General features: G+C 46.2%; 1 protein-coding gene across 1 annotated transcript in view; it reads right to left on the bottom strand.

Moving 5' to 3' along the window:
- LOC126950294 (S-adenosyl-L-methionine-dependent tRNA 4-demethylwyosine synthase TYW1) overlaps positions 1–27651 on the bottom strand; it is a 252429-nt gene that overhangs the window by 217518 nt on the left and 7260 nt on the right. The window contains exons 4-7 of the mRNA XM_050783563.1: positions 22747–22848; positions 20055–20249; positions 15414–15704; positions 4039–4161 (exon numbers count right to left, since the gene is read on the bottom strand). Coding sequence (XP_050639520.1) covers positions 4039–4161; positions 15414–15704; positions 20055–20249; positions 22747–22848 — 711 coding nt within the window. The remainder of the gene's footprint in view (positions 1–4038; positions 4162–15413; positions 15705–20054; positions 20250–22746; positions 22849–27651) is intronic.

The raw sequence follows: 27651 nt of genomic DNA, 5'->3' as shown, positions 1-27651 counted from the left end.
TTTTGTATTTTTAGTAGAGATGGGGGTTTCACCATGTTGGCCAGGCTGGTCTCGAACTCCTGACCACAGGTGATCCGCCCACCTCAGCCTCCCAAAGTACTGGGATTACAGGTGTGAGCCACCGCACCCGGCTGACTAATTTCTTTTTATATTTGATGTAATATAATCTATTATGTTCATTAATCTTTTTGAAGCTCAAATTGTTCCAAGTTTGGCCTGTAAGAAACCCTTTGACTTGGTTCCTATGTCTTTTTGGCAGGTCTCCATAAGTCTCTGAGGCCCCACTTGTTCAATAAGATGTTCCAGGGCTCATCTGTTACCCTTCTTTCGCCAGTCCTGAAACAAGCCCTTTATTATAAGGAACGGTATTCAGAAAAACAAGATCTGAGTGCTTAATACATTCATTATTTCTGGGTCTGTGGCACAATAAAGAATATATCTGGGCCAGGCACGGTACAATGGTGCAATCTCAACTCACTGCAACTCCACCTCCCGGGTTCAAGCGATTCTCCTGCCTCAGCCTCCTGAGTAGCTGGGATTACAGGCACGTACCACTACGCCCAGCTAATTTTTGTATTTTTTTTTAGTAGCGAGGGGTTTCACCATGTTGGTTAGGCTGGTCTTGAACTCCTGACCTCAGGTGATCTGCCTGCCTCAAACTCCCAAAGTGCTGGGATTACAGGGATGAGCCACCACACCTGGCCACATATATCTGGTCTTTGACCCTGGTTCTTGATACATAGCTTTAGAAAACCTTGGCATTTCCTAAGTAACAGATTCAGGATGAAGGCTGATCACCAGAAAGAAATCACGTGATTAGAGGATTAGAATTTAGGGCCAGCCTGACCTTTGAGGAAAAGAAGTTCACTGGAGATTGAGCTTAATCAACTACCAAATGATTTAACCAGTCGTGCTTGCATGATGGGACACCAACAAAAACCCTGGACACTGAAGCTCAGTGGGGCCTCCTGGTTGAGGAACACACTGATGTGCCTGGATTCCCAGAGGAGAGGACACAGAAGCTCCATGTCTCTTCCTCATGCCCATTCCCTAGACCTTGCCCAAGAGTATGTCTTCCATTTGACCGTTTCTGATCTGTGGCCTTTATAATAAAAACTGCAACCTAGATCAGCCTGGGCAACATGGCGAGACCTTGTCTCTACAAAAAAATTTAAAATGTTCTTGGCGTGTTGGTGCATGTCTGTAGTCCCAGCTACTCGGGAGGCCAAGATGGGAGGATCCCTTGAGCCCAGGATTTCAAGGTTGCAGTGAGCCATGATCACACCACTGTACTTCAGCCTGGATGAAGGAGTGAGACCCTGTCTCAAAAACGTCAAAAAACAAAAACCAAACCAGCAATCTTAAGTATAGAGCTTTTGGGGAATTCTGTGAGTCATTCTGGCAAAAGAGTAGGTAGCTGTGAGACTTCCAGCTGGTATCTGAAGTCAGGGCAGTCTTCTATAGGACTGTGCCCTAAACCTATGCAGTCAGACACTAACTCTGGGTAAGACATATCAGAATTGAACTGAACTACAAGGTACCCATTTGGTGCCAGAGAATCGATGTCAGAACATGCAAAGTCCTTTCAGTGAACATAGCTAGAAAATACTATTTATATATATATATGCACACACACACACACATATATATGCATATTTAAACTAAGTTTGCAAATATAAGTGCACATTTTTTAAAATCTTAAGTCCATATCAGCCTCCAAATCAAATCCAACACCACTTGGAAATCACAGTAATGCATATCAATCCACCATAGTGTTATTCAGAGCCACACAACAACATTCCATTGTGTGGATACACCACGCCTTTTTCAACCAGTACTGGACACAGTTGTTTGCTATGTATGCTGCAATGCGTAAGCCTGTGGAAATACTGTTTTGCATTAATGAAGCTGTATCTTTAAGGCAAATTCATACAACTGGGCCTGCTGGATAATGGATAAATGCCTATGTGACTTTGGTAAAAACTGCCAAAAGCCCTTCCATACAGGCTAGACCATCCTGGACTCCCACCTGCAAGGTATGAGTGCCTGTTTACTCACAGCCTCGCCTAACTGAGTATGTCATCCAGCTTTTGAGTTTTGGTTATTATATTCTGAAAGGTGAGAAATGTTTATCAGTGTAGTTTTTATTTGTATTTCTCTTATTACAAGTAAAGTTAAGCATCTTTTCATGTTTAAATCTCTTTGTAGAGTCGTTTCTGAGAAATTCTTATTCATGTGTTTTGTCAACCTTTTCTACTATATTTTTCGTCAGCTGGAATTATAGGCATGCACCACCACACCCAGTTAATTTTGTATTTTCAGTAAAGACAGGTTTTCATCATGTTGGTCAGGCTGGTCTCGAACTCCTGACCTCAAGTGATCCACCTGCCTCAGCCTCTCAAAGTATTGGGATTACAGGTGTGAGCCACAGCAACTGGCCAGGTCTGCCTTTTTTTTGAGACGGAGTCTCACTCTGTTGCCCAGGCTTGAGTGCAGTGGCATGATCTCAGCTCACTGCAACCTCTGCCGCCAGGGTTCAAGAGATTCTCATGCCTCAGCCTCCCAAGTAGCTGGGACTACAGGCATGCGCCACGTATGTCCAGCTAATTTTTTTTGTATTTTTTAGTAGAGATGGGGTTTTACCATGTTGGTCAGGCTGGTCTCGAGCTCCTGACCTCAAGTGATCCACCTGCCTCGGCCTCCCAAAGTGCTGGGATTACAAGCATGAGCCACCACACCCGGCCAGGTCTGCCTTTTTTGTTTGTTTGTTTGTTTTTGAGACAGATTCTTGCTCTGTCACCCAGGCCAGAGTGCAGTGGCGCAATCTCGGCTCTCTACAAGCTCCACCTCCGGAATTCACACCATTCTCTTGCCTCAGCCTCCCGAGTAGCTGGGACTACAGGCACCTGCCACTGCGCCCAGCTAATTTTCTGTATTTTTAGTAGAGATGGGGTTTCACTGTATTAGCCAGGATGGTCTCAATCTCCTGACCTCGTGATGTGCCTGCCTCGGCCACCACAAAGTGCTGGGATTACAGGCGTGAGCCACCGTGCCTGCAGGTCTGCCTTTTTTTAAGAGTTCATTGTATAGTAAAAAGATAAACACCTTGTCTGAGATATAAAGGGCAAATAGTTTCTCCTGTTTTGCCTTTTGATTTTCCTTATGGCCAGGTAAAATACTTTAAAGTCATTCATAAATTTAATGTTTTTTATTGCTTCTAGATTTTGAATCATATAGAAAAGCGTGAGCCACCGCACCCGGCTGACTAATTTCTTTTTTTATTTGATGTAATATAATCTATTATGTTCATTAATCTTTTTGAAGCATGAAATCCTACTGCATCGTACATTCTCACATTCATCTAGTCATCTAGTCACTGAAACAGTCACATCCCAGACTGATATTTCCTGGATTCCTAGGGGCCCCACTCACGCTGATCTCCACACCCACAGACCAGGCTGCCATCCTTAAGCCCCAACACCACTTAGTCTATACAGCAGAGAAGCAAATTAACACTGGAGTTTCACTTGGAAACTCAACCATAATAAATCCTATCATGTTGTTCATCTTCAAACAGCCCTGAATAAAATCTCTCTGACCATCTACACCAAGCGTGTCCAAACCACAGCCCACTGGCCCAACACAAATTTATAAACTTTTTTAAAACATTGTAAGATTTTTTTTTTTTGCAATTTTTTTTTAAGCTCATCAGCTATCATTAGTGTATTTTATGTGTTGCCCAAGACAATTTTTCTACCAGTGTGGCCCAGGAAAGCCAAAAGATTGGACGCCCCTGATCCACACTGTCCTCAGTCCTTGTTCTCAAATCTCCTGCTTATCCTCTGATGAGCTGACTTTCACAGGGCTGAGATGTTCACCATGCTCATGAAAAATGGCAAAAAAAAATTATAAAACCCTCGAGACAGAAGCTAGAGAAATGAAACTCTTCTTGTGAGCTCAGATGGGCTACATAGCAATAAATACTAAATGTTAACCAACTGCGGGAGCCAAGTGCAACATTTCCCAAAGTAATGGTACCTTTTCTTTCTTCACATGATCCATAATTTTGCCCAAATCTTCAACATCAACAATGGAATTTAGGCTCTGACGGTCCTCACCACCAAACTCTTCTTCACTGGAGCTCTCAAAGGGCTCTTCCTCCTGGAAGAGAAATGCTTCAGAAACAGTGTTCAAAGGGGCAAAGGCAAAGTTCTCTTACACTCCCTCCCACACTAAGAATTCACTAGGTCTCTAAATTCTTGTTTGTTTTTTTTTTTTTGAGACACGGTCTCGCTCTGTCACCCAGGCTGGAGTGCAGTGGCATGATCTCGGCTCACTGCAACCTCCGCCTCTTGGGTTCAAGTGATTCTCCTGCCTCAGCCTCCCAAGTAGCTAGGATCACAGGTGCCCACCACCACACCTGGCTAATTTTTGTATTTTTAGTAGAGACAGGGTTTCATCATGTTGGCCAGGCTGGTCTCGAACCCCTGACCTCAGGTAATCCACCCACCTCAGCCTCCCAAAGTGCTGAGATTACAGGCGTGAGCCACAGCGCCCGGCTATCTATAAATTCTTAATTTAAAAATAAAATCTAGGCTAGGTATGGTGGCTCACCCAGCTCTTCGTGAGGCTAAGAGGGGAGGTCTGCTTGAGGTCAGGAGTTTGAAACCAGCCTGGGCAACACAGCAAGACCACATTGCTACAAAAAATGTACACAATTAAGACAGATGTGGTAGCACATGTCTATAGTCCCAACTACTTAGGAGACTGATGCAGAAGCGTCACTTGAAGCCAGGAGTTCAAGACCAGCCTGGGCAACATAGTGACACCCTCATCTCTACAAAACAACAACAATGAAGAAATAAATCTTAAGTCTTTAGCATCAGACTTATAACTATGAAAGCGCATGATGGAGTGAGAACAACTAACACTTCACCTGCCCTCCCACGTCACAATGACGTGAGCTGGGCTCAGGGGAATGAGACACATGCCAAGCAGAAGTAGAGGAAATGTGACATCACTGGGGAGACACATTTGCGGAGTATCTACTACGTCCCCAGCACAATGTTCATATACCCATTCATTTCATCCTCAACTATTTATGATGTAGATAGGTTCAACATCATCTCATAGATGAGGAAATTAAAGCTAGAGAAGTTAAGAAATCTCGGCTAATACGTGGCAGCCTTCATCCCTTTCTCCAACGGAGGATAAGGCAGAATCAAACAATAGAGAGATTTTGTTTGTTTGTTTTGTTGTTGTTGTTTTGAGTCTCGCTCTGTCACCCAGGCTGGAGTGCAGTGGCATGATCTTGGCTCACTGCAACCTCTACCTCCTGGGTTCAAGCAATTGTCATGCCTCAGTCTCCAGAGTAGCTGGGACTGCAGGCATGCACCATCACACCCGGCTAATTTTTATATTTTTAGTAGAGATGGGATTTCACCATGTTGGCCAGGCTGGTCTCAGACTCCTGACCTCAGGTGATCTGCCCGCCTCAGCCTCCCAAATTGCTGGGGTTACAAATGTGAGCCACCGTGCCCAGCTGATAAAGAGATTTTTAAGAGGTGAAGTAGTTGTTTGTTTTCAACAGCAGGTACTTTCTGAGTAACTCAAGGGTCACTTTAAAATTAAAAGAAACAGGCCGGGCACGGGGACTCATGCCTGTAATCCCAGCACTTTGGGAGGCCAAGGCAGATGGATCACCTGAGGTCAAGAGTTCGAGACCTGCTGACCAACATGGTGAAACCCTGTCTCTACTAAAAATACAAAAATTAGCTGGGTGTGGTGGCATGCATCTGTAGTCCCAGCTACTCCAGAGGCTGAGACAGGAGAATTGCTTTAACCTAGGAAGTGGAGGTTGCAGTGAGCCAAGATCACAACACTGCACTCCAGCCTTGGCAACAGAGCGAACAAAAAAAAAGAAAACAATTAAATTAAAAGAAACAAAATGTCAATAACCTTCATATACAGGCCAATATGCCCCACAGCATAGCAGAGAGATATCATATAATCAGATGCTGCTGATCAAGTGTTCAATACAAAATAAAACAGCCCCCCTTAGACAAGGTCACTCCTTATGCTGCGCCAGATGATAGGATTACCATGGACAATCTAACCCTCTTCTACTACAAACCAAGCCTGAGACTACAGAAGCAGCACTGTGGGTGGCTCCCTCGTATCTCTTTTGCTTTGTCAATAAATGAATAGTCTTCTCTGCCTTGCTTCCAGATGACAAAATAAACTGTTCCCAGAAATAAGTGTATGGATGTGTTCTTTAATTTAGCCCAGCTTCAACAGAAAATCTCTGCCAGTTAACTCCACCCTGATGTCCCAGCCTCATGACCAAGCTGTCAAGGAGAGTCAAGTATACCACCTGAAACATACTTTCTAACGATTAGTCCATTTTTAGATCTTCTAGTCCAGTGTTTTCCAATCAGTTTGTCTAAATATATAAGAATACCTTCAGTATTAGGATCTCCTGATGTACTCATTTTCCTAGAATTGCAATAAGTTCCGTATTGCCCATGTGTCCTGTGCTCCTACCTCATCATTTCCAATACATTTCAGAATCTTAGACACAGAAGAGACATCAGGGATCATCTGGTCCAATCTCCCCAGATTATCCTGGACAAGAAGTCAGTATAACTTTTGCTGTAAAACACCAAATTGTAAGTATTTCTGACCTTGTGGGACATACAATCCTGTCTTAACTACTCAAATCTGCCCCTCTAACACTAAAGCAGCTATGACAACACATAAATGAGCATGGCTATTCTCCCAAAACCTGTATTTTAAAAAATTAAAAAACAAGCTGGGTGCACTGGCTCACACTTGTAATCCCAACAGTTTGGGAGGCCAAGGCAGGAGGATTGCTTGAGTTCAAGAGTTTGAGACCAGTCTGGGCAATACAGTGGGACCCCATCTCTACAAAAAAGAAAAAAACTTGGCTGGGCATGGTGGTGCACACCTGTAGGCCCAGCTACTCAGGAGGCTGAGATAGGAGGATTGCTTGAGCCCAGGAATTAGAGGCTACAGTGAGCTGTGCACTAACTACTGCACTCCAGACTGGGGGACAGACTGGCCCCTGTTTCAAAAAACAACAGGCAATAGGCTGCATCTGGCCAGTGAGCCTGTTTGCTGATCCCTGTCCTAGACTCTCCTTGATAACTTCTCCTTAGACTCGAGTTTCTGATGGAAAGACTCATGTCGAGAATTTACTTTTTCCAAAAGGAACCTATTTCATCTTCACATAAAATCAGATCAAAACTGCTATTAACTTGGCTCTGTGACCTTGGGAAACTTCAAAAGTTCTCTTGAACACTGAATATACTCATGGTAGCCAGTAGTGCTAGAAAATTAATGCAACACATTCCCCTGGCCCCCACAAAGATTGCAATCCAGTAAGAGACATACAGATGCTACATTTAAAGGGGCTTTAATGAGAGGGTTTAGGAATATGAAAAGGAGCCACGATACCTGAGTCATATGTGAAGGGTAAGTAAACAGGCCTGGCCAGGGAAAGACATGTGGGTATGCTGTTGGAAGGGGATGGGCAAAGTCACTGAGGCAAGCACCACGAGGCATTTAGCTACTGTCCGCCACTCAGAAAGTACCAGCAGATGGAGAATAAAGCATACGACATGGGGAGAAAATGTAGCAGAGAAAGATGTGGTCCGGACTGCAAAGGATCTTGCCTGCCCTGGAAAGAGAGAACGAGAAGCGTCTAACATGGTCTGAACAGAGAAATAACACAAACCTGCGTTTCAATAGCTCACTCAACTGGGAAGACAGAAGGTAATTTAAGGGAAACAAGACTACAGACAAGGATAAATCTGAACAATGTACGACAATCCCCTTGGGAAGAAAAGATGCTGGCCTGAACTAAAGAGTAACAGGTGAGCAGAAGGTTGGATATTCAAACTTATTTGGCAAAAAAAAAATTTTTTTTTTTTTGGAGACCACAGTCTCACTGTCGCCCAGGCTGGAGTGCAGGGGCGCGATCTCAGCTCACCACAACCTCCGCCTCCCAGGTTCAAGCAATTCTCCTGCTTCAGCCTCCCGAGTAGCTGGGATTACAGGTGCCCGCCACCACGCCCAGCTAATTTTTGTATTTTTAATAGAGACAGAGTTTCACAGTGTTGGTAAGGCTGGTCTCGAATTCCCAACCTTGTGATCCGCCCGCCTCGAACTCCCAAAGTGCTGGGATTACAGGCATGAGCCACCACGCCCGGCCTTGACAAATATTTTTAGCACCAAGGAGACCACATGGCTAGAGGTTGGAGAGGAAGACAGAGAATAGTAGGATGACAATGGAGAAATTCAAGAGTCAGATTAGGTGCTAAGGTCACACTAAGAAATGAAGTTTTTATGAAAGCAGCAATGAAAAATCACTTTTAAACAAGAGGGTAACATGATCTGATTTGTACTTTTAAGATTACTTGGCCGGGCGCAGTGGCTCACACCTGCAATCCCAGCAACTTTGGGAGGCCGAGGCGGGCGGATCGCGAGGTCAGGAGATTGAGACTATCCTGGCTAACATGGTGAAACCCGGTCTCTACTAAAAATACAAAAAATTAGCCAGGCGTGGTGGCAGGCACCTGTAGTCTCAGCTACTCGGGAGGCTAAGGCAGGGGAATGGTGTGAACCCAGGAGGCGGAGCTTGCAGTGAGCCGAGATCGCACCACTGTACTCCAGCCTGGGCGACAGAGCGAGACTCTGCCTTAAAAAAAAAAAAAAAAGATTACTCTGAGGCCGGGTGTGGCGGGTCACGACTGTAATCACTTTGGAAAGCCAAGGCAGGTAGATTGCTTAAGCCCAAGAGTTTGAGATCAGCCTGGACAACAGAGTGAAACCCTGTCTCTACAAAATATACAAAAATTAGCCAGGCACAGTGGTGTGCACCTGTAGTCCCAGTTACTCAGGAGGCTGACGCAGGAGGATGGCTTGAGCCCAGGAGGTTGCTGCAGTGAGCCAAGAGTGTGCCACTATACTCCAGCCTGGGAACGACCCTGTTCCCCACCCCGCATGCCCCAAAAAAGTCTACTCTGAATGATAGATGGAGAAGAGATAGGAGGACAAAATATGTGGCTGCTACAGTAGTCTGGTCAAGCAATATGGCTTGAACTTGCACGTTAGCAGTAGAGATGGAGGTAATTGGATGGATGTGAAATATTTTAAGCCAGAGGTTTGCAAACTACGGCCAAATCCAGGCAGCCTTGGGCCAGATCTCAACATGACAATTCATTTACATGTCCCCTATGGCTGTTTTCTTGACACAATGGCAGACTTGACAGTTTCAACAAAAACCATGTGGCCCACAAAGCTGAAAATATTGACTAACCGGCCCTTCATAGAAAGTTTGCTGACCTCTGTTTTGGACAACGAAGAAACCAGACTTACTGAGGAATTCAATACAGGAATGAGGCAAAGGAAAGAATCAAGCACAGCTCTTAGGTTTCTTTTTAAGCCACTGAGATGGTGGGAGTGTTTCCTGAGATGGGAAACACGACAGTGGAACAGAACAGAAGGGTGGAGATAAAGAGCTCCATTTTGGACTTGTGAAGCATCAGATACACAAGAATAAATTTTTAAAAGGCATACATGAGAAGAGAATTCAGGGTTGACCCTGGATCTGGAAGTACAAATGTGGGAATAACTGGCACGTGGACGATGTTTGAAGTCGTAAAACTGGATGAGATCACCCAGGAAGACAGTGTCAGCGCATAATCCAGCACCAAACCTGAATCACTCCAACATGCAGAGGCTGTATAAAGAAAAGGAAGAGACCCCAAGTAAAAAAGGAGAAACTCTATGACAATGACGTCATGAAAGTCAGGAAGATAGATTCAAAGGAGGAATCAGCTATGACAAATGCTGCTGAGAAGTCAAGTAAAATAAAGACAGAAATATCCATGAGACGCGTAGATCTAAAAGGTGAGACACAAAACATTTTTTTTTTTTTTGAGATGCGGTTTTCGCTCTTGTTACCCAGGCTATACTGCAGTACCACGATCTCGGCTCACTGCAACCTCCACCTCCCAGGTTCAAGCAATTCTCCTGCCTCAGCCTCCCGAGTAGCTGGGATTACAGGCGCCTGCCATCACACCCAGTTAAATTTTTTTTGTATTTTCAGTAGAGACAGGGTTTCACCATGTTAGCCAGGCTGGTCTTGAACTCCTGACTTCAGGTGATCTGCCCGCCTCGGCCTCCCAAAGTGCTGGGATTACAGGTGTGAGCCACTATGCCCAGACCCTTTTTTAAATTAGAGACAGTGTCTCACTATGTTGCCCAGACTGGTCTCTAATTCCTGGCCTCAAGTAATCCTCCCACTTTGGCCTTGGAAAGCACTGGGATTGGGATTACAGGGGTGAGCCACTGCACCTAGCCAAAATATAGTTTAAAGGGTTTATTTGAGCTAAAATGAGGGCAGTTGCCTCAGGCACACTTTGCAGTTGAAGGGACTGCTCCATTAGCTTTTGTTACAACCAGGTTTTTTGTTTTTGTTTTTTTTTGAGACTTCCTTGCTCTGTCGCCCAGGCTGGAGTGCAGTGGCCGGATCTTGGCTCACTGTAAGCTTCGCCTCCCGGGTTCACGCCATTCTCCTGCCCCACCCTCCCGAGCAGCTGGGACTACAGGTACCCGCCACTTCGCCCGGCTAGTGTTTTTTTTTTTTTGTATTTTTAATAGAGACGGGGTTTCACCGTGTTAGCCAGGATGGTCTCGATCTCCTGACCTCATGATCCGCACGTCTCGGCCTTCCAAAGTGCTGGGATTACAGGCGTAAGCCACTGCACCCGGCCAACAAGCAGGTTTTTAAAAGCAAAGGGAACAAGGAGTGGTCAATACCAAGTTATTGGACAGAAATTCTCATTGCTTTACAGAGATAACATTGATTAGTGATTAGCTATGCACTGTTGAATGATAGGATATGAGGTATGGTGTGAAATGCATATAGCATTTTATGTCTACCTGGAGGCAGTCAGTCTAAAGCCCACAGAGCAGATGGCTTCAAGAGACAATTATTTAGCTCAACAGGAAGTGATATGACAGATGTTTCATTCCAATTTCATTTCAGTCCAAGCTATGACTGAATTGAAATTGGAATGAAACATCAATTTCAATTCAGATTACGGGTCCCATAATTTAAAGAGCTTGCAGCCAGTGTGGAGGCTCGTAATCCCAACACTTTGGGAGGCCAAGGTGGGAGGATCGCTGGAGGCCAGGAGTTCAAGATCAGCCTGGGCAAAATAGTGAGACCCTGTCTCTCCAAAAACAAAAATTAAAAGTAGACAGGATGGTGGCGCAGGACTGTAAGTCCCTGCTACTCAGGAGGCTGAGGCAGGAGGATCACTCGAGCTCAGAAGTTCAAAGCTGCAGTGAGCTATGATCACTCCACGACACTCTGGCCTGGGCAACAAAGCAAGACCCTGTATAAAATAACATAATAAAATAAAAAGCTTTCATCTCTTAAATAAAATCTATTTTCCTTTTGTAAATCCCCCTCAGGCTTGATGACATGAAGTCCCCTGGGTGTAGAAAAGAGCAGTTCAGGGGGAGAGAAAGCCAAACTGGAGTAGCTGAGAGTTGACAGAGGCTTCTGTTCCCAGCCATATGACAGACAGCACATTTTCAACAACTCTCCTGCAGAAAACAACAAAAACTAAATAAGGTAATTTTTTTTTGGGGGGGGACAGAGTCTCGCTCTACCGCCCAGGCTGGAGTACAGTGGTGCAATCTCGGCTCACTGCAACCTCCACCCCCCCAGTTCAAGGATTCTCCTGTCTCAGCCTCTGGAGTAGCTGGGACTACCAGTGCCACCACACCCAGCTAATTTTTGTACTTTTAGTGGAGAGAGGGTTTTACTATTTGGCCAGGTTGGTCTCGAACTCCTGACCTCAAGTGATCTGCCCACCTCAGCCTCCCAAAGTGCTGGGATTACAGGTGTGAGCCACCACACCCAGCCAAGGTAATAATTTTTAAAGCACAATTTTAAGTGCCTCACTAAGTTGGCAAAAATGTAAGGAATCCAGAGAGGGCAAATATAACCTGGGAGCTAAGCAAGAGACAGAGCTAAGAGGTATCTGCTAAACTCTGGAGACGCCTCTCTATTTTTTCAGTTTTTGGGGTTTTTTTTGTTTTTTCTTTAAACAGAGTCTCACTCTGTCACCCAGGCTGGGGTGCAGTGGCACCATCTCGACTCACTGCAACCTTCACCTCCCAGGTTCAAGTGATTCTCCTGCCTCAGTCTCCTGAGTAGCTGGGATTACAGGTGTGAGCCACCACGCCTGGCTAATTTTTTTGTATTTTAGTAGAGACGGGGTTTCACCACATTGGCCAGGCTGGTCTCAGACTCCTGACCTCAGGTGATCTGCCCACCTTGGCCTCCCAAAATGCTGGGAGTACAGCCGTCAGCCACCGCACCCAACCTGTTTTTTGTTTTTTAAGTTTGTTTAAACAAATATAATTCTGGGGTGTCTTTATAAATTTATGGGAACAATCTAGTAGAGAAAAGAAATGAATGATACAGGAGAAGAGAAGCAATCAATGAAGGAACCCAGTCCTTGATTCCGCAGCATGGACAGATGTAGTCTGGGACAGGAACCAGACAGTTGGTCTTCTGAGCCAGGAGAGGTAGTGAAGATCTGGAAATGGGCTGGGGAGACACTGAGAGAGCTCCCCTCTGATGGCTTCAGATGGGAGCTGAGGGAAGGGGTCGGGAGGAAATGCGTACGGAGCAGTCATCTTGGAGAGTAAGAAGAGGAATTTGCAAGGAAAGTTGTGAGACTGTAGGGCACTTCTGAGTCTACACTTTAGCCTGTGGTCATGAATCTGTAGTCAAACAATCAGCAGCAGGCATGGGGAAGGCTGATGTGAAGGGGGTGGTTTCAGGCTGGGTTGGGTTTTGGCCAATCGGGTTAGAAGAGTCAGTGAGAGGTAAAGCAATTGAAAAGGTTAAGGCTTGCCACAGTGGCTCACGACTGTAATCCCAGTACTTTGGGAGGCCAAGGTAGGTGGATCACCTGAGATCAGGAGTTTGAGACCAGCCTGGCCAACATGGCAAAACCCTGTCTCTACTAAAAATACAAAAATTACCTGGGCATGGTGGCACACACCTGTAATCCCAGTTACTTGGGAGGCTGAAGCAGGAGAATCCTTGAACCCAGGAGGCAGAGGTTGCAGTGAGCTGAGATTGCGCCACTTCACTCCAGCCTGGGAGACAAAGCAAGACTCCATCTCAAACAAAAGGGAAAAAAAATTGAAGAGGTTTATAACAGAGTGAGGATAAAACTCAAAATGGGGTTTAAGGAGGGAAATGAAGTAAGCAGTTTCTACTACTCAATAAAAATGTATAGGTTCAGATGGGATTCTTTTTTTTTTTTTTGAGATGGAGTCTTGCTCTGTCACCCAGTGCAGTGGTGTGATCTCGGCTCACTGCAAACTCCATCTCTCAGGTTCAAGCGATTCTCCTGCCTCAGCCTCCCGAGTAGCTGGGATTACAGGCGCCCACCACCACGCCCAGCTAATTTTTGTATTTTTAGTAGAGACAGGGTTTCACCATGTTGGCCAGGCTGGTCTTGACTTCCTGACCTCATGATCTACCCGCCTCATCCTCCCAAAGTGCTGGGATTACAGGCATGAGCCACCGCACCCGGCCGGATCAAAAGAATTTTAAAGGCCAGGCACAGTTGCTCATGCCTATGATTCCAGCATTTTGGGAGGCCAGGCCAAGTGGATGGCTTGAGCCCAAGTGTTCAAAAAACCAGCCTAGGCAACATGGTGAAACTCTATCTCTGCAAAAAAAAATAGACAAATTAGCTAGGTGTAGTGGCACATGCCTATAATCCCAGCTATTTGGGAGGCTAAAGTGGGAGGATCACCACTGCCTGGGGAGGTCGAGGCTGCAGTGAGCCATGATCACACCGTTGTACTCCAGACTGGGGGTGACACAGTGAGACCCTGTCTCAAAAAAAAAAAAATAAAAGGAATGTTGTTAAAGTAGAGGCCACAGAATGAGGTCATAGTAAGCATGAGAGGAACTTGGATTTCAGATGTGCCAATGTAAGGGAGAGACCAGGGTCAGTGGAAAAATGGTTGCTGGAGGTGTGAAGGCCAGAAAACTGCAGGCCAGGGTGTTAAACAGATCATCCACAACGATGCCACAGCCTCAAAGAATAATGGTAGGAACAGGGGTGGAGAGAGAAACAATGAGTCAGAACATAAAGTTGCTGCTGAATTACACAACTGATCAGGTGGCCTAAAGATAACAGCTGTGAAGATGACAGGAGTGTTACAGCCTGAAGACAGGAGCTTCAAAGGAATTGGGGTATTTAAAGAAAGAAGCAAGAGAAATGCTCAGAATGTGAGGGAAAAAGAACAGAATCTAGGATGACTTGCAGCCTTCAGTTTGAGTAACTAATGGAGTCATTGAAGTCAGGAGGTATGTGTGATCTGGGGATAATGAGACGTGAGCTCAGGCTGGGACAAATTTAACTTCTCTGTGGCTCCATTTTGCAACCTGCAAAATGTGGTAAAAATCTACTTGACTCTAACAATGCAAGGATTAAAGAAGAGATTTTGGTTGTGTTTTTTTTTTTTTTTTTTTGGAGACCGAGTCTCACTCTGTCGCCCAGGCTGGAGTGCAGTCGCGTGATCTCAGATCACTGCAACCTCCACCTCCCGGGTTCAAGCGATTCTTGTGCCTCAGCATCTGAGTAGCTGGGATTACAGGTGCCCATCACCACGCCCAGCTAATTTTTGTCTTTTTAGTAGAGATGGGGTTTCGCCATGTTGGCCAGAATGGTCTCAAACCCCTGACTTCAAGTGATCCACCCACCTTGGCCTCCCAAAAGTGCTGGGATTACAAGTGTGAGCCACTGTGCCTGGCCTAAAGAAGAGACTCCGGAAAGCATCTAGCACGATATGGCTTAATTTCTAAGGCCTCACTCTCTCTCTGAAACACCACCACATGAGTTTCACACCCTCCTTCTTTCTTTGTTATTGTTCCTATCTTTGTTTTTGAGGTAGGGTCTCACTCTGTTGCCCAGGCTGGAGGGCAGTGGCATGATCATAGCTCACTGCAGCCTCAAATTCCTGGGCTCAGGCGATCCTCCCAACTCCACCTCCTACGTAGCTGAGACAACAGGCGTGCACCACCATGCCTTCCTAAACATAAAATTATCGTGGTAAAGATAGGGTCTTGCTATGTTGCCCAGGCTGGTCCTGAACTCCTGGACTCAAGCAATACTCCCACCTTGGCCTCCCGAAGTGTGAGGATTACAAGTGCAAGCCACTGCACTCAGCAGATCTTCCTTCTAACCAGAAGCCAACGAGGTAGTTTATTGAGGAAGAGGTCAAGCTCAAGATCTCCAAGCAGAGGGGGAAAGCATCGAGAGATGGACACACAGGCAGTATACCTCAGTGTCTTTGTGATGCAATTCATCCTGCTCGTGAGATCCTTCCTCCCTCTCCTCTGAGCCATGTTGGTGAGATTCACATTTGCCTTTCTTGCAGTGGCCACCACAGGACTTCTTTCTCTCCCCTTTCTGAAGTGCCTGCAGCTGGGAGATGAACTTGGTCTTCCACGCTCTGAAGTCCGCCTCAATGCTGCCATGCTTGCTTTTAACCACGTCGCAGTCGCCCTCCCCTCGACTCATCACACGATGTGCGCCAAGCATCCAGAGCCACTTGTCAACATTTTTGCCAACCTGCGAGGAAAAGACAGGCTAAAAGCACTGTTCTCTAAATCAGGGTTTTCCAGACTGCTCTGCAAAAGCCCAAAGTCCTTCTGGGGCCCGTGGTCACGGGCTGCTGCTGAGGAAGAGGAAATTGCTTGGCACAATGACCTTCAAGCCTTCAAGTTCCAGCCTTGACCCAGAAGAGCTGCATTTTACGTATTCTACTTTTCTGCATTCAATTTTTTGTTAATCAAAAGGACAAACAAATCCCCTTTATCAAATGAAGGGTTAATGACTAAAACAAAAATTTGAAAACTACCATTCTATATCATATTAAGAACAAAACAGGAGTTAACAAAATAAATGAGTTCCAAAAATGTAACAAAGCCTATGGGGCCTAAGCTGATTCAGTTATAAAATGAAAATGTAATCAATTTGGCAAGATTCGTGATTTCCTAAACTCAGTAATTTATTTCACTGTGATATGAAGCAATTAAGCTGAGGAAGGGAGGTTATCAGAGGCACAGTTAAGAGCTCAAAAACTTAATCAGCTTCCTCGGTGGCAAGGCATTAAACAAAATATTTACATATCTAGACCAGGTGCAGTGTCTCACGCCTGTAATCCCAGCACTCTGGGAGGCTGAGGCAGGCAGACTGCTTGAGGCCTTGAGGCCAGGAGTTCAAAACCAGCCTGGCCAACATGGTGAGACCCCCGTCTCTACTAAAAATACAAAAATTAGTGGGGCGTGGTGGCACACGCATGTAATTCAGGCTACTTGGAAGGCCGAGGCATGAGAATTCCTTGAACCCAGGAGGCAGAGATTACAATGAGCCGAGACTGTGCCATTGTACTCCAGTCTGGGCAAGAAAGTGATTCTGTCTCAACAAAAAAAAAATTTACATATCTGAATTTGCCCATTCATAATCTAATTTCTTTGAAAATATGGGGATAGGCCAGGTGCAGTGGCTCACGCCTATAATTCCAGCACTTCGGGAGACTGGGGTGAGAAGCATGCTCAAGCCCGAGTTCAACACCAGCCTGGGCACCAAAGGAAAACCCAGCCTCTACAAAAAATACGAAAACTAGCTGGATGTGGTGGGCGCCTGTGGTCCCAGCTACTCAGTAGGCTAAGGTGGGAGGATCACCTGAGCCCAGGGAGGTCGAGGCTGCAGCAAGCTATGATCATGCCACTGAACTCCAACCTAGGAAGCACAGTGAGATCCTGGCTCAAAAAACACATAATCAAAAATGTTTTTAATGAAAATATGGGGCAAAATCTACATTGTGACACAATAGAATGAAAAGAGCTTTTTTTTTTTTTTTGAGACAGAGTCTCGCTCTGTCGCCCAAGCTGGAGTGCAGTGGCGCGATCTCGGCTCACTACAAGCTCCGCCTCCCGGGTTAACGCCATTCTCCTGCCTCAGCCTCCTGAGTAGGTGGGACTACAGGCGCCCGCCACCACGCCCGGCTAATTTTTTGTATTTTTAGTAGAGACGGGGTTTCACTGTGGTCTCGATCTCCTGACCTTGTGATCTGCCCGCCTCGGCTTCCCAAAGTGCTGGGATTACAGGCGTGAGCCACCGCGCCCAGCCTTTATTTTTATTTATTTTTTTTGAGACGGAGTTTCACTCATTACCCAGGCTGGAGTGCAATGGTACGACCTCGGCTCACTGCAACCTCCACCTCCCGGGTTCAAGTGATTCTCCTGCCTCAGCCTCCCAAGTAGCTGGGATTACAGGCACGCACCACCATGCCCGGCTAATTTTGTATTTTTAGTAGAGATGGGGTCTCTCCATGTTGGTCAGGCTGGGGTCGAACTCCCGACCTCAGGTGATCCGCCCGCCTCTGCCTCCCAAAGTGCTGGGATTACAGGTGTGAGCCACTGCGCCTAGCCTAAAACAGCTTTTAAAGAAAACTTCCCACCTCCACCGTCACTCATACTCCACCAGAGACAGACAGCCAGGCAGGGCTTGTCCCTAGGAAGAGGTACACAATGCAAATGACCAAGAAACTGAGAGGCTCCATCGTTTCATTGTTTTCAAGTGTAAAGAACAGGATGCAAAAGGAGCCAAGTTAATTTCATTTAGAAAAATAGCCCAGGGGCCAGGCGCGGTGGCTCAAGCCTGTAATCCCAGCACTTTGGGAGGCCGAGACAGGCGGATCAGGAGGTCGGGAGATCGAGACCATCCTGGCTAACACGGTGAAACCTCGTCTCTACTAAAAAAATACAAAAAACTAGCCGGGCGAGGTGGTGGGCGCCTGTAGTCCCAGCTACTCGGGAGGCTGAGGCAGGAGAATGGCGTGAACCCGGGAGGCGGAGCTTGCAGTGAGCTGAGATCCAGCCACTGCACTCCAGCCTGGGCGACAGAGCGAGACTCCGTCTCAAAAAAAAAAAAAAAAAAAAATAGCCCAGGAAAACTACCCAAAAATTTTAATGTTTTATTACATAAAGGGCAATGAATGTTTTTTTCTCCACTTCCCTTGAAAAATTCATGATTGTTTTAAACTGAGTTCAGGCTGGACATGCTCACGCCTGTAATCCCAGCAATGTGGGAGGCCAAGTTGGGTAGGACTGCTTGAGGCAGGAGTTTGAACCAAGCCTGGGCAACACAGTGAGAGACCCTAATCTCTACAAAAAGTTAAAACATTAGCAAGGGGTGGTGGTACACGCTTATAGTTCCAGCTACTAGGGAGGCTGACTTCGAGGATCCCTCGAGCCTAGGACTTCAAGATTCAGAGAATTCTGATCAGGTCACTGCATTCCAGCCTAGGCGACAAAGCAAGACCCTGTCTTAAAAAAAATAAAAATAGCCGGGCGTGGTGGCTCACGCCTGTAATCCCAGCACTTTAGGAGGCCGAGGCGGGTGGATCACGAGGTCAGGAGATCGAGACCATCCTGCCTAACACAGTGAAATCCCGTCTCTACCAAAAATACAAAAAAAAATTAGCCGAGCGTGGTGGTGGGCGCCTGTAGTCCCAGCTACTTGGGAGGCTGAGGCAGGAGAATGGCGTGAACCCGGGAGGCGGAGCCTGCAGTGAGCCGAGATCGCGCCACTGCACTCCAGCCTGGGCGACAGAGCGAGACTCCGTCTCAAAACAAATAAATAAATAAAAATAAAAATAATTTTAAAAAAAATTTTTTTAAAGAGTTCTCCTGCATTAAGAGCTTGGGCAGGCCAGGCATGGTGACTCACAACTGTAATCCCAGCACTTTGGGAGGCCAAGATGAGTGGATCACCTGAGGTCAGGAGTTCAAGACCAGCCTGGCCAACATGGTGAAACTCTGTCTCTACCAAAAATACAAAAAAATTACCAGGGCATAGTGGTGGGTGCCTATAATCCCAGCTACTCAGGAGGCTGACGCAGAAGAACTGCTTGAATCTGGGAGGTGGAAGTTGCAGTTAGCCAAGATCACGCCACTGCACTCCAGCCTGGGTGGCAGCGTGAGACTCCATCTCATAAAAAAAGAGCTTGGGCAATAAAGGTCACTCAACAACAGAAAAGGCAGTTGAGCAAATCCAAAGACTCAGTAATCTTCCATCTACAAGGTCCTGCCTGGGGACCATGGGTCCAGCCCACTAAAACACTAAACAATATGAGGAATACTCATTCATTTTATTCAACAAAAATGTATTGAGAATCTACTGTATGCCAAGTTTGAATATGTATGTATAGCAATATCCAGTTATAAAGAATAAAAGAGGGCCGGGCACAGTGGCTCACACCTGTAATCCCAGCACTTTGGGAGGTCAAGGCGGGTGGATCACCTGAGGTTAGGCGTTCAAGACCAGCCTGGCCAACATGAAGAAACCCCGTCTCTACTAAAAATACAAAAATTAGTTGGGCATGATGGCAGGTGCCTATAATCCCAGCTACTCAGGAGGCTGAGAAATGAGAATTGCTTGAACCCAGGAGGCAGAGGTTGCCATGAACCAAGACCACACCACTGCACTCCAGCTGGGGAATAGAGCGAGACTCTGTCTCAAAAAAAAAAAAAATAGAATAACAGAAGAGGCTGGGTGCAGTGGCTCACGCCTGCCTGGCCAACATGGTGAAACCCCGTCTCTATTAAAAATACAAAAACGAGACAAGCATGATGGCACATCACTGTAATCCCAGCTACTCAGGAGGCTGAAGCAGGAGAATCGCTTGAACCCGGGAGGTGGAAGTCGCAGTGAGCTGAGATGGCGTCACTGCACTCCAGCCTGGGCGACAGAGCAAAACTCTGTCTCAACCGATCAATAAATAAAATAACAGAAGAAACGTATTTATTTATAGCTACCAAAGTCTGTGGATTATTTCACGTGTGTGTGTGTGTGTGTGTGTGTGTGTGTGTATCTACAGGGAGAATTTATTTCTATAACTCAATATAGACCTACCTTGTTGAAGTGGCTGGCATAGGCAGAATTTCCCAGGCCAAACACCGCATATCTCATACCCTTCAGGTAACTTTTGCCAAATCGAAAATCACTGGACGCTTCCTCTAACCATTTGCAGAACCACTCTGCACTTTCGGTTGGTCGGCCATCAGTATATGTCGCAACCAGGAACACACAGACATTTTTACTAGTCACCTAACCAAGAAAGTAATTGTTTCAGTAGAATATTCGAGGCATAAATTATCTCAATGAAGAAAAATCCTTTGAAAAAATGCATACTCATCTCTAAGAACAAAGGGCTTGCTGCCTTTTTGGTTTTTTTTTTTTTTTGAGACAGAGTCTCGCTTTGTCACACAGGCTAGAGTGCAATGGCGTGATCTCAGCTCACTGCAACCTCCACCTCCCGAGTTTAAGCAATTCTCATGCCTCAGCCTCCCAAGTAGCTGGGACTACAGGCGTGCACCACCACGGCTAATTTTTCTATTTTCAATAGAGATGAGGTTTCACCATGTTGCCCAGGCTGCCCTATATGCCTGAGCTCAAGCGATCCACCAGCCCTGACCTCTCAACTTGCTGGGATTATAGGCAAGAGCCACCATGCCTGGCCTCTATTTTTTTAAAGAAAGTTTTAGTGGAACACAGTCACGCTCATTCATTTACGTATTATCTATGGCTGTTTTGTGCCTCAGTGACAAAACTGAGTAGCTGCCTGGCCCACAAAGGTGAAGATACTTACTACCTGGCCCTTTACATGAAAGTTTGTCAACCCCAACTCCATGTGCTTCTTCTTTTTTTTTTTAGATGGAGATTTGCTTTTGTCACCCAAGTTGGAGGGCAATGGCATAATCTCGGCTCACTGCAACCTCCGCCTCCCAGGTTCAAGTAATTCTCCTGCCTCAGCCTCCCAAGTAGCTGGGATTACAGGCACCCACCACCATGCCCAGCTAATTTTTGTATTTTTAGTAGAGACGTGATTTCACCACGTTAGCCAGGCTGGTCTCGAACTCTTGACCTCAGGTGATCCGCCCACCTCGGTCTCCCAAAGTTCTGGGATTACAGGCGTGAGCCACCACGCCCAGCCTCTAACTGCTTCTCTGACTCTACCTGCATCAGCGTCGCCAGGAGCACTGTTCAAGCTCCACAGTGCGGCTAGGCTAAGTCCTGAGATTCTGCATTTCTGGCAAGTTCACAGGAGATGCTGATGCTGCTGGCTCAGGGGCCACATTTTGAGAACCACTGCTGTAGGGTGAAATCCCCTAACTGGGCATGACTGGAGAAAGGGGAGAAATATTTTTCAGATGAAGAAATTAAATCCTCATAGATATTAAGTAATAGGCCCGGGCACAGTAGCTGATGCCTGTAATCCCAGTACTACGGGAGGCCAAGGCAAATAAATCATCTGATGTCAGGAGTTCGAGACCAGCCTGGCCAACATGGTGAAACCCCGACTTTACTAAAAATATAAAAATTAGCCAGGAGTGGTGGTGGGCACCTGTAATTCCAGCTACTCAGGAGGCTGAGGCAGGAAAATCACTTGAACCCTGAAGATGGAGGTTGCAGTGAGCCAAGATCACACCAGTGCACTCCAGCCTGGGCAACAAGAGCGAAACTCCATTAAAAAAAAAAAAGATCTTAACTAACACATTGAGGTCACACAGCTAATAAGAGACTTCTCTGATTCCAAAACCCATACTCTTTCTGCTCTTGACCTTTTGGTTGGATTGCCCATGGTCTACAAGCATAACACACTGCCATCAATAACAACCCTTCCTTGATTAAGAGATTCAAAACAGGGGTGAGGGCTGTATATATCTATATTATATATCTATAATCCTAGTACTTTGGGAGACTAAGGCCAGGAGTTGGAGACCTGCCTGGGCAACATAGTGAGACCGTATCTCTATAAAAAATCTTTTAAAATTAGCTGGGCATGGCAGCACATGCCTGTAGTCTCAGCTACTTTAGGAAGCTGAGGAAGGAGGATCACTTGAGCCTGGGAGGCTGAAATTGCACCACTGCACTCCAGAGCCTGGGTGAGAGAGTGAGAGCCTGTCTCAATAAAATAAATTTTTAAAAAATAAAAATAGTAGGGGCCAGGCACAGTGGCTCACACCTGTAATCCCAGCACTTTGGGAGGCCGAGGTGGGCGGATCACTTGAGGCCAGGAGTTTGAGACCAGCCTGGCCAACATGGTGAAACCTTGTCTCCAGCAAAAAATAAAAATAAATAAATAAATAAAATTAGCTGGGCATGGTGGTGCATGCCTGTAAATCCCAGCTACTTGGGAGGCTGACGCAGGAGAATCACTTGAACCTGGAGGTGGACATTGCACTGAACTAAAATTGCACCACTGCACTCCAGCCTGGGCGACATAGTGAGACTCCATCTCAAAAAAAAAAAAAGAAAATTGTGGGAAGGAGTGAACTTCCAACCACCCAAGCTTTCTCACCTCTAGCCCTGCCCCAGGAGAATTTAACAAACCTGAAGGACAAGCCCCACACATGAGAATCAGTGAACCTCACTCCACATTCAATGCTCTGATTCACATTGGAATTCAACTAACTGAAATCCCTTAGCATGAAAATTAAATTTACTCTGAAGATTCTAGTTACCTAATTAAATTTATTCTGAAGACTGCAGGTCAGTTAAATTTGAGAGTTCTGATTGAAGAAAAAATAAGACAATTACCAACCTCTTCTATCAGATGATCATCCGGATCATATTCTTTTAGATTAATAATTGCCACAGGTAGATCCAAGGACATAACTGCTTCAGCAAGAACTGTTGCAAATCCCTAATAGGACAAAAAAAATATCAAATAAAGTCTTCAACGAGCCAAATACAGCCCTCATTTACCCCTGTTGGCACAAGAATGTGGCAGTCCTCATGAAAAATGTCTTCAGTGACTGATATGTATCTTCATGAACACAAATTCTATCCTCACCCTTACTATTTTCTTGGGTACTATTACAGAGATCATTCGTGTTGTTCTCATCCGATCAGGGTTTACATAGGACTGAATCTAATTTGGCTTTGGATGATCAATCTGCCTTGCCCTACTAGATTAAACTTATCAGCCAGGCAAGATGGCTCATGCCTGTAATCCCAGCACTTTGGGAGGCTGAGGTGGGAGGATCACTTGAGGCCAAGCCTGGGCAGCAAAGTGAGACCTCATCTCTATAAAAAAATTTAAAAATTAGCCAGGTGTGATGGCACATACCTGTAGTCCCAGCTACTCAAGAGGCTGAGACAGGAAGATCCCCTGACCCCAGGGGTTAGAGGAAACAGTGAGCTATGATCACACCAATGCACTCTAGCCTGGGCCACTGACTGAGATCCTGTCTCATAAAGAAAATAATATATTAAAAAGAATAAACACAGAGAAGTGCAAAAAGAAATAGTGAAGAATGGGCTGGGCACAGTGGCTCACACCTGTAATCCCAGTACTTTGGGAGGCCAAGGCGGGCAGACCACTTGAGGTCAGGAATTCGAGACTAGCCTGAACATGGTAAAACCAGTCTCTACTAAAAATACAAAATTAGCCAGGCATGGTGGCACACACCTGTAATCTCCGCTACTCGGGAGGCTGAGGCAGGAGAATCACTTGAATCCAGGAGGTAGAGGCTGCAGTGAGCCAAGATTGCACTCCAGCCTGGGCAACAAAACTCCATCTCCAAAAAAATAAATAAATAAAATAAAAGAAATAGTGAAGAGTGAAAAGAATGGGAAACATGAAAAGAAGCTGGTTGACAGACAGGAAAAAGCCCTAGGGAAGAGTTCACAGGGCTGCCAGAACCCCAGAGAAGCTCTGGGCTCCGAGCAGCCACTGCAACAAAAGATGGCATGAATGTCTTTTGTATGCTAATGAGATGACTTATTGGAGTGAGGCCTCAGGTAGCTTCAGGATGGAGGCTGGTTGCCAGAGAAACTGAGAGAGGTTAAACTCAACACCTCCTACCCCGGCCCCAACAGGGAACACTAGGGAGAGAAGAGGAACTGGAGATTGAGCTTAATCACCAAGGCCAATAATTTAATCAATCGTGCCCATGTAATGGAGCCTCCAAGAAAAACCCCTGAAACAATGGGGATTGTGTTGGTGAACATACCAATGTTCCGGGGGGAAAGACTCGGCCAGAGATGGCCTGGAAGCCCTGCCTAACCCCCACCCCTCCATAGCCGGCCCTGTGCAGCTCTTCCATTCGGCCGTTCCTGAGTTGCATCCTTTATAATAAACTAGTAAACATAAGTCAAGCAACTTCCTGAGGTCTGTGAGTCATCCTACAGAACCTCAGGAGGCAGTGGTGCAGAACCCTAAATTTAAAGCCAGGACTTGTGACTGGTGTCTGAAGTAGGGGCAGTCTCGTGGGCTAATGGTAACTCCCAATAGTAAGCATGAGAACTGGTATAGAAAAAGGACAGGTTGGCCGGGCGTGGTGGCTCACATGCCTGTAATCCCAGCACTTTGGGAAACTGAGGTGGACAGATCACTTGAGATCAGGAGTTCGAGACCAGCCTGACCAACACAGTGAAACCCCGTCTCTACTAAAAATACAAAAATTAGCTGGGCATGGTGGTGGGCACCTGTAATCCCAGCTACTCGGGAGGCTGAGGGAGGAGAATTGCTTGAACCCAGAAGGCGGAGGTTGTGGTGAGCCGAGATCATGCCACTGCACACCAGCCTGGACAACAGAGCGAGACTCTGTCTCAAAAGAAAAAAGAAAAAAAGAAAAAGAAAAAAGGTATTTGGGGGTCAGAAAACACTACTGCAGCAGGCCTCAAGAACTGATATGGTTTGGATATTCATCCCCTCCAAATATCATAAACATGTAATCTCCAATGTTGGAGGTGAGCTCGAACAGAAGGTGTCTGGGTCATGGGGATGGGTCCCTCATGAGTGGCTTTGTGACCAGTGGAGGGTCTTGACTAGGAGTTGTCCAGGTTCTTCGCAGGTTGAACAAATAATTGAAAAAAATGCACAAGCAAAGCAACAAAAGAACAAAGCAACAAAAACACAGATTTATTGATGGGAAGGTACACTCTACAGAGAGGAAGCAGGCTTGAGCAAGTGGCTCAGGAGGTCCAGTTGTAATGTTCCTTGGGTCTTTATTAAGCTAGAAGAATTTGGTAACACCCCCAGTACCCTTTGGAGGCTTCCAATTGGTTACACCCTGTGAAAATGAAGAATTGGCTCGTGGCCAATCAGAGGTTGAAGTAGAGGTGTGGCCCGTGGCCAATCAGAGGCTGAAGTGGAGTTACACCCTATGCAAAAAAGAATTGGTCCACAGCCAATCAGAGGCTAAAGCTTTCCTTTCAGTTTAATTCAAGGAAGTCAGCCACAGGTTGGCCTTAGGCTCTCGCTCTCCAGACTCTACTCTCATACCTCAGCTTGCTGCCCTCCCCTTGGCGTGTTGAGTTCTTGCCCTATTAGTTCATAGCTGGCTGTTAAAAAAAAAAGCCTCACATCTCTCCCTACTCTTTAGTTCCCTCTCTTACCACGTGGTACCTGTTCCTCCATGGGTGGAAACTTCCTGAAGCTTTATCAGAAGCCAAGTGGATGTTGGCACCATGCTTGTCCAGTCTGCAGAACCCTGAACCAAATAAACCTCTTTTCTTTATAAATTACAGTATTAGTCCATTCTTGTATTGCTATAAAAAAATACTTGGCTGGGCATGGGGGCTCATGTCTGTAATCCCAGCACTTTGGGAGGCCGAGGAGGGCAGATCACTTGAGGTCAGGAGTTCAAGACCAGCCTGGGCAACATGGTGGAACCCATCTCTACCAAAAATACAAAAAATTAGCTGGGCATGGTGGCAGGTACCTGTGGTCCAGCTACTTGGGAGGCTGAGGTGGAAGGATCGCTTGAGCCTGGGAGGCAGAGGTTGCAGTGAGCCGAGATCACACCACTGTACTCCAGCCTGGGCAACTGAGCAAGACTCCATCTCAAAAAAAAAAAAAGAAAAGAAAAAAGAAATACCTGAGACTGGGAAATTTATTAAAAAAAAAAAAAAAAAAAGAGGTTTAGGGCCAGGCACGGTGTCTCACACCTATAATCCCAGCACTTTGGGAGGCCAAGGTGTGTGGATCACGAGGTCAGGAGATCAAGACCATCCTGGCTAACCTGGTGAAATCCCATCTCTACTAAAAACACAAAAAATTAGCCGGGTGTGGTGGCAGGCGCCTGTGATCCCAGCTACTCAGGAGGCTGAGGTAGGAGAATACCATGAAACCGGGAGGCGGAGCTTGCAGTGAGCTGAGATGGCGCCACTGCATTCCAGGCTGGGTGACAGAGCAAGACTCCGTCTCAAAAAAAAAAAAAAAAAAAGAGAGGTTTAATTGGCTCACAGTTCTGCAGACTGTACAGGAAGTGTAATGGCATCTGCTTCTGAGGAAGCCTCAGGGAGACTCCAATCTTGGTGGAAGGCAAAGGGGGAGCAGGCACATGACATGGCAGGAGCAAGAAAGAGAAGGAGGAGGTGCCACCCACTTTTAAACAGCCAGATCTCATGAGAACTCACTGTAGTGAGGACAGTACATGGTAGATGGTGCTAAACCACTCAAGCGAAATCCGCCCCCAAGATCCAAGCACCTGCCACCAGGCCCCACCTCCAACACTGGGAACTACGATTCGACGTAAGATCTGGTGGGGACACAGACCCAAACCATATCAATTACCCAGTGCAGGTATTCCTTTAGGGCAATGCAAAACAGACTAACACTAGGATAAGGTGAGATTTGAGCCAAAGCTGAAGGAACTGGGAGAACTATGAGGTTATCCCAGGCGGCAGGAACAGTGAAGCGCAAAGGCCCGAAGGAGGTTACTAAGACTGAAAAAAGGGGACCAAGGAGATGGGGTAAGAGAGTTAACAAAGAGCCACAAGCATAGGATCTCTGGGCCACTGTGAGGGCTTTGGCATTGACTCTTGAACGAAGGGGTCAGTGCGGGGTTTTAAGCAGAGGGATGATGTGATTTCACCCAAGTTTTCAGTCACTGAGGTTGCTGAGTTGAGAGTATACTGGAGTCAGAAGAGGGCCGAATGGTACTGAATCAGAGAGACTGTCTTAGTCCATTTTGCTATAAAGGAGTACCTGAGACTGGGTAATCTATGTTTTTTCTTTTATTTTTTTTTTTGAGACAAGGTCTCACTCTGTCGCCCAGGCTGGAATGCAGTGGCACAGTCATGGCTCACTGCAGTCTTGACCTCCAGGGCTCAAGCAATCCTCCCACCTCAGCCGCCTGAGTAGCTAGGACTACAGGCACACGCCACCATGCCCAGCTAATTTTTGAATTTTTTGTAGAGATAGAGTTTTGTCATGTTGCACAGGCTGGTCTCAAACTCCTGGGCTCAAGTGATCCACCTGCCTTGGCCTCCCAAGGTGCTGGGATTATAGGCGTGAGGCACTGTGCCTAGCCCAATCTGTTTTAAAAAGGTTTATTTAATGCAGAGAACCCCAGTGAGATATTACATAAGATGGCCATTGCCAAGACACATAATCATCAGATTCTCCAAGGTCGAAATGAAAGAAAAAATGTGAAAGGCAGCTAGAGAGAAGAGCCAGGTCAGTTACATAGGGAATCTCATCAGGGTAACAGTGAAC

The sequence above is a fragment of the Macaca thibetana genome, chromosome 3 (assembly GCF_024542745.1).
Source record: "Macaca thibetana thibetana isolate TM-01 chromosome 3, ASM2454274v1, whole genome shotgun sequence".
Lineage (NCBI taxonomy): Eukaryota > Metazoa > Chordata > Mammalia > Primates > Cercopithecidae > Macaca > Macaca thibetana.
This window is presented reverse-complemented; position numbering and strand designations above follow the sequence as displayed.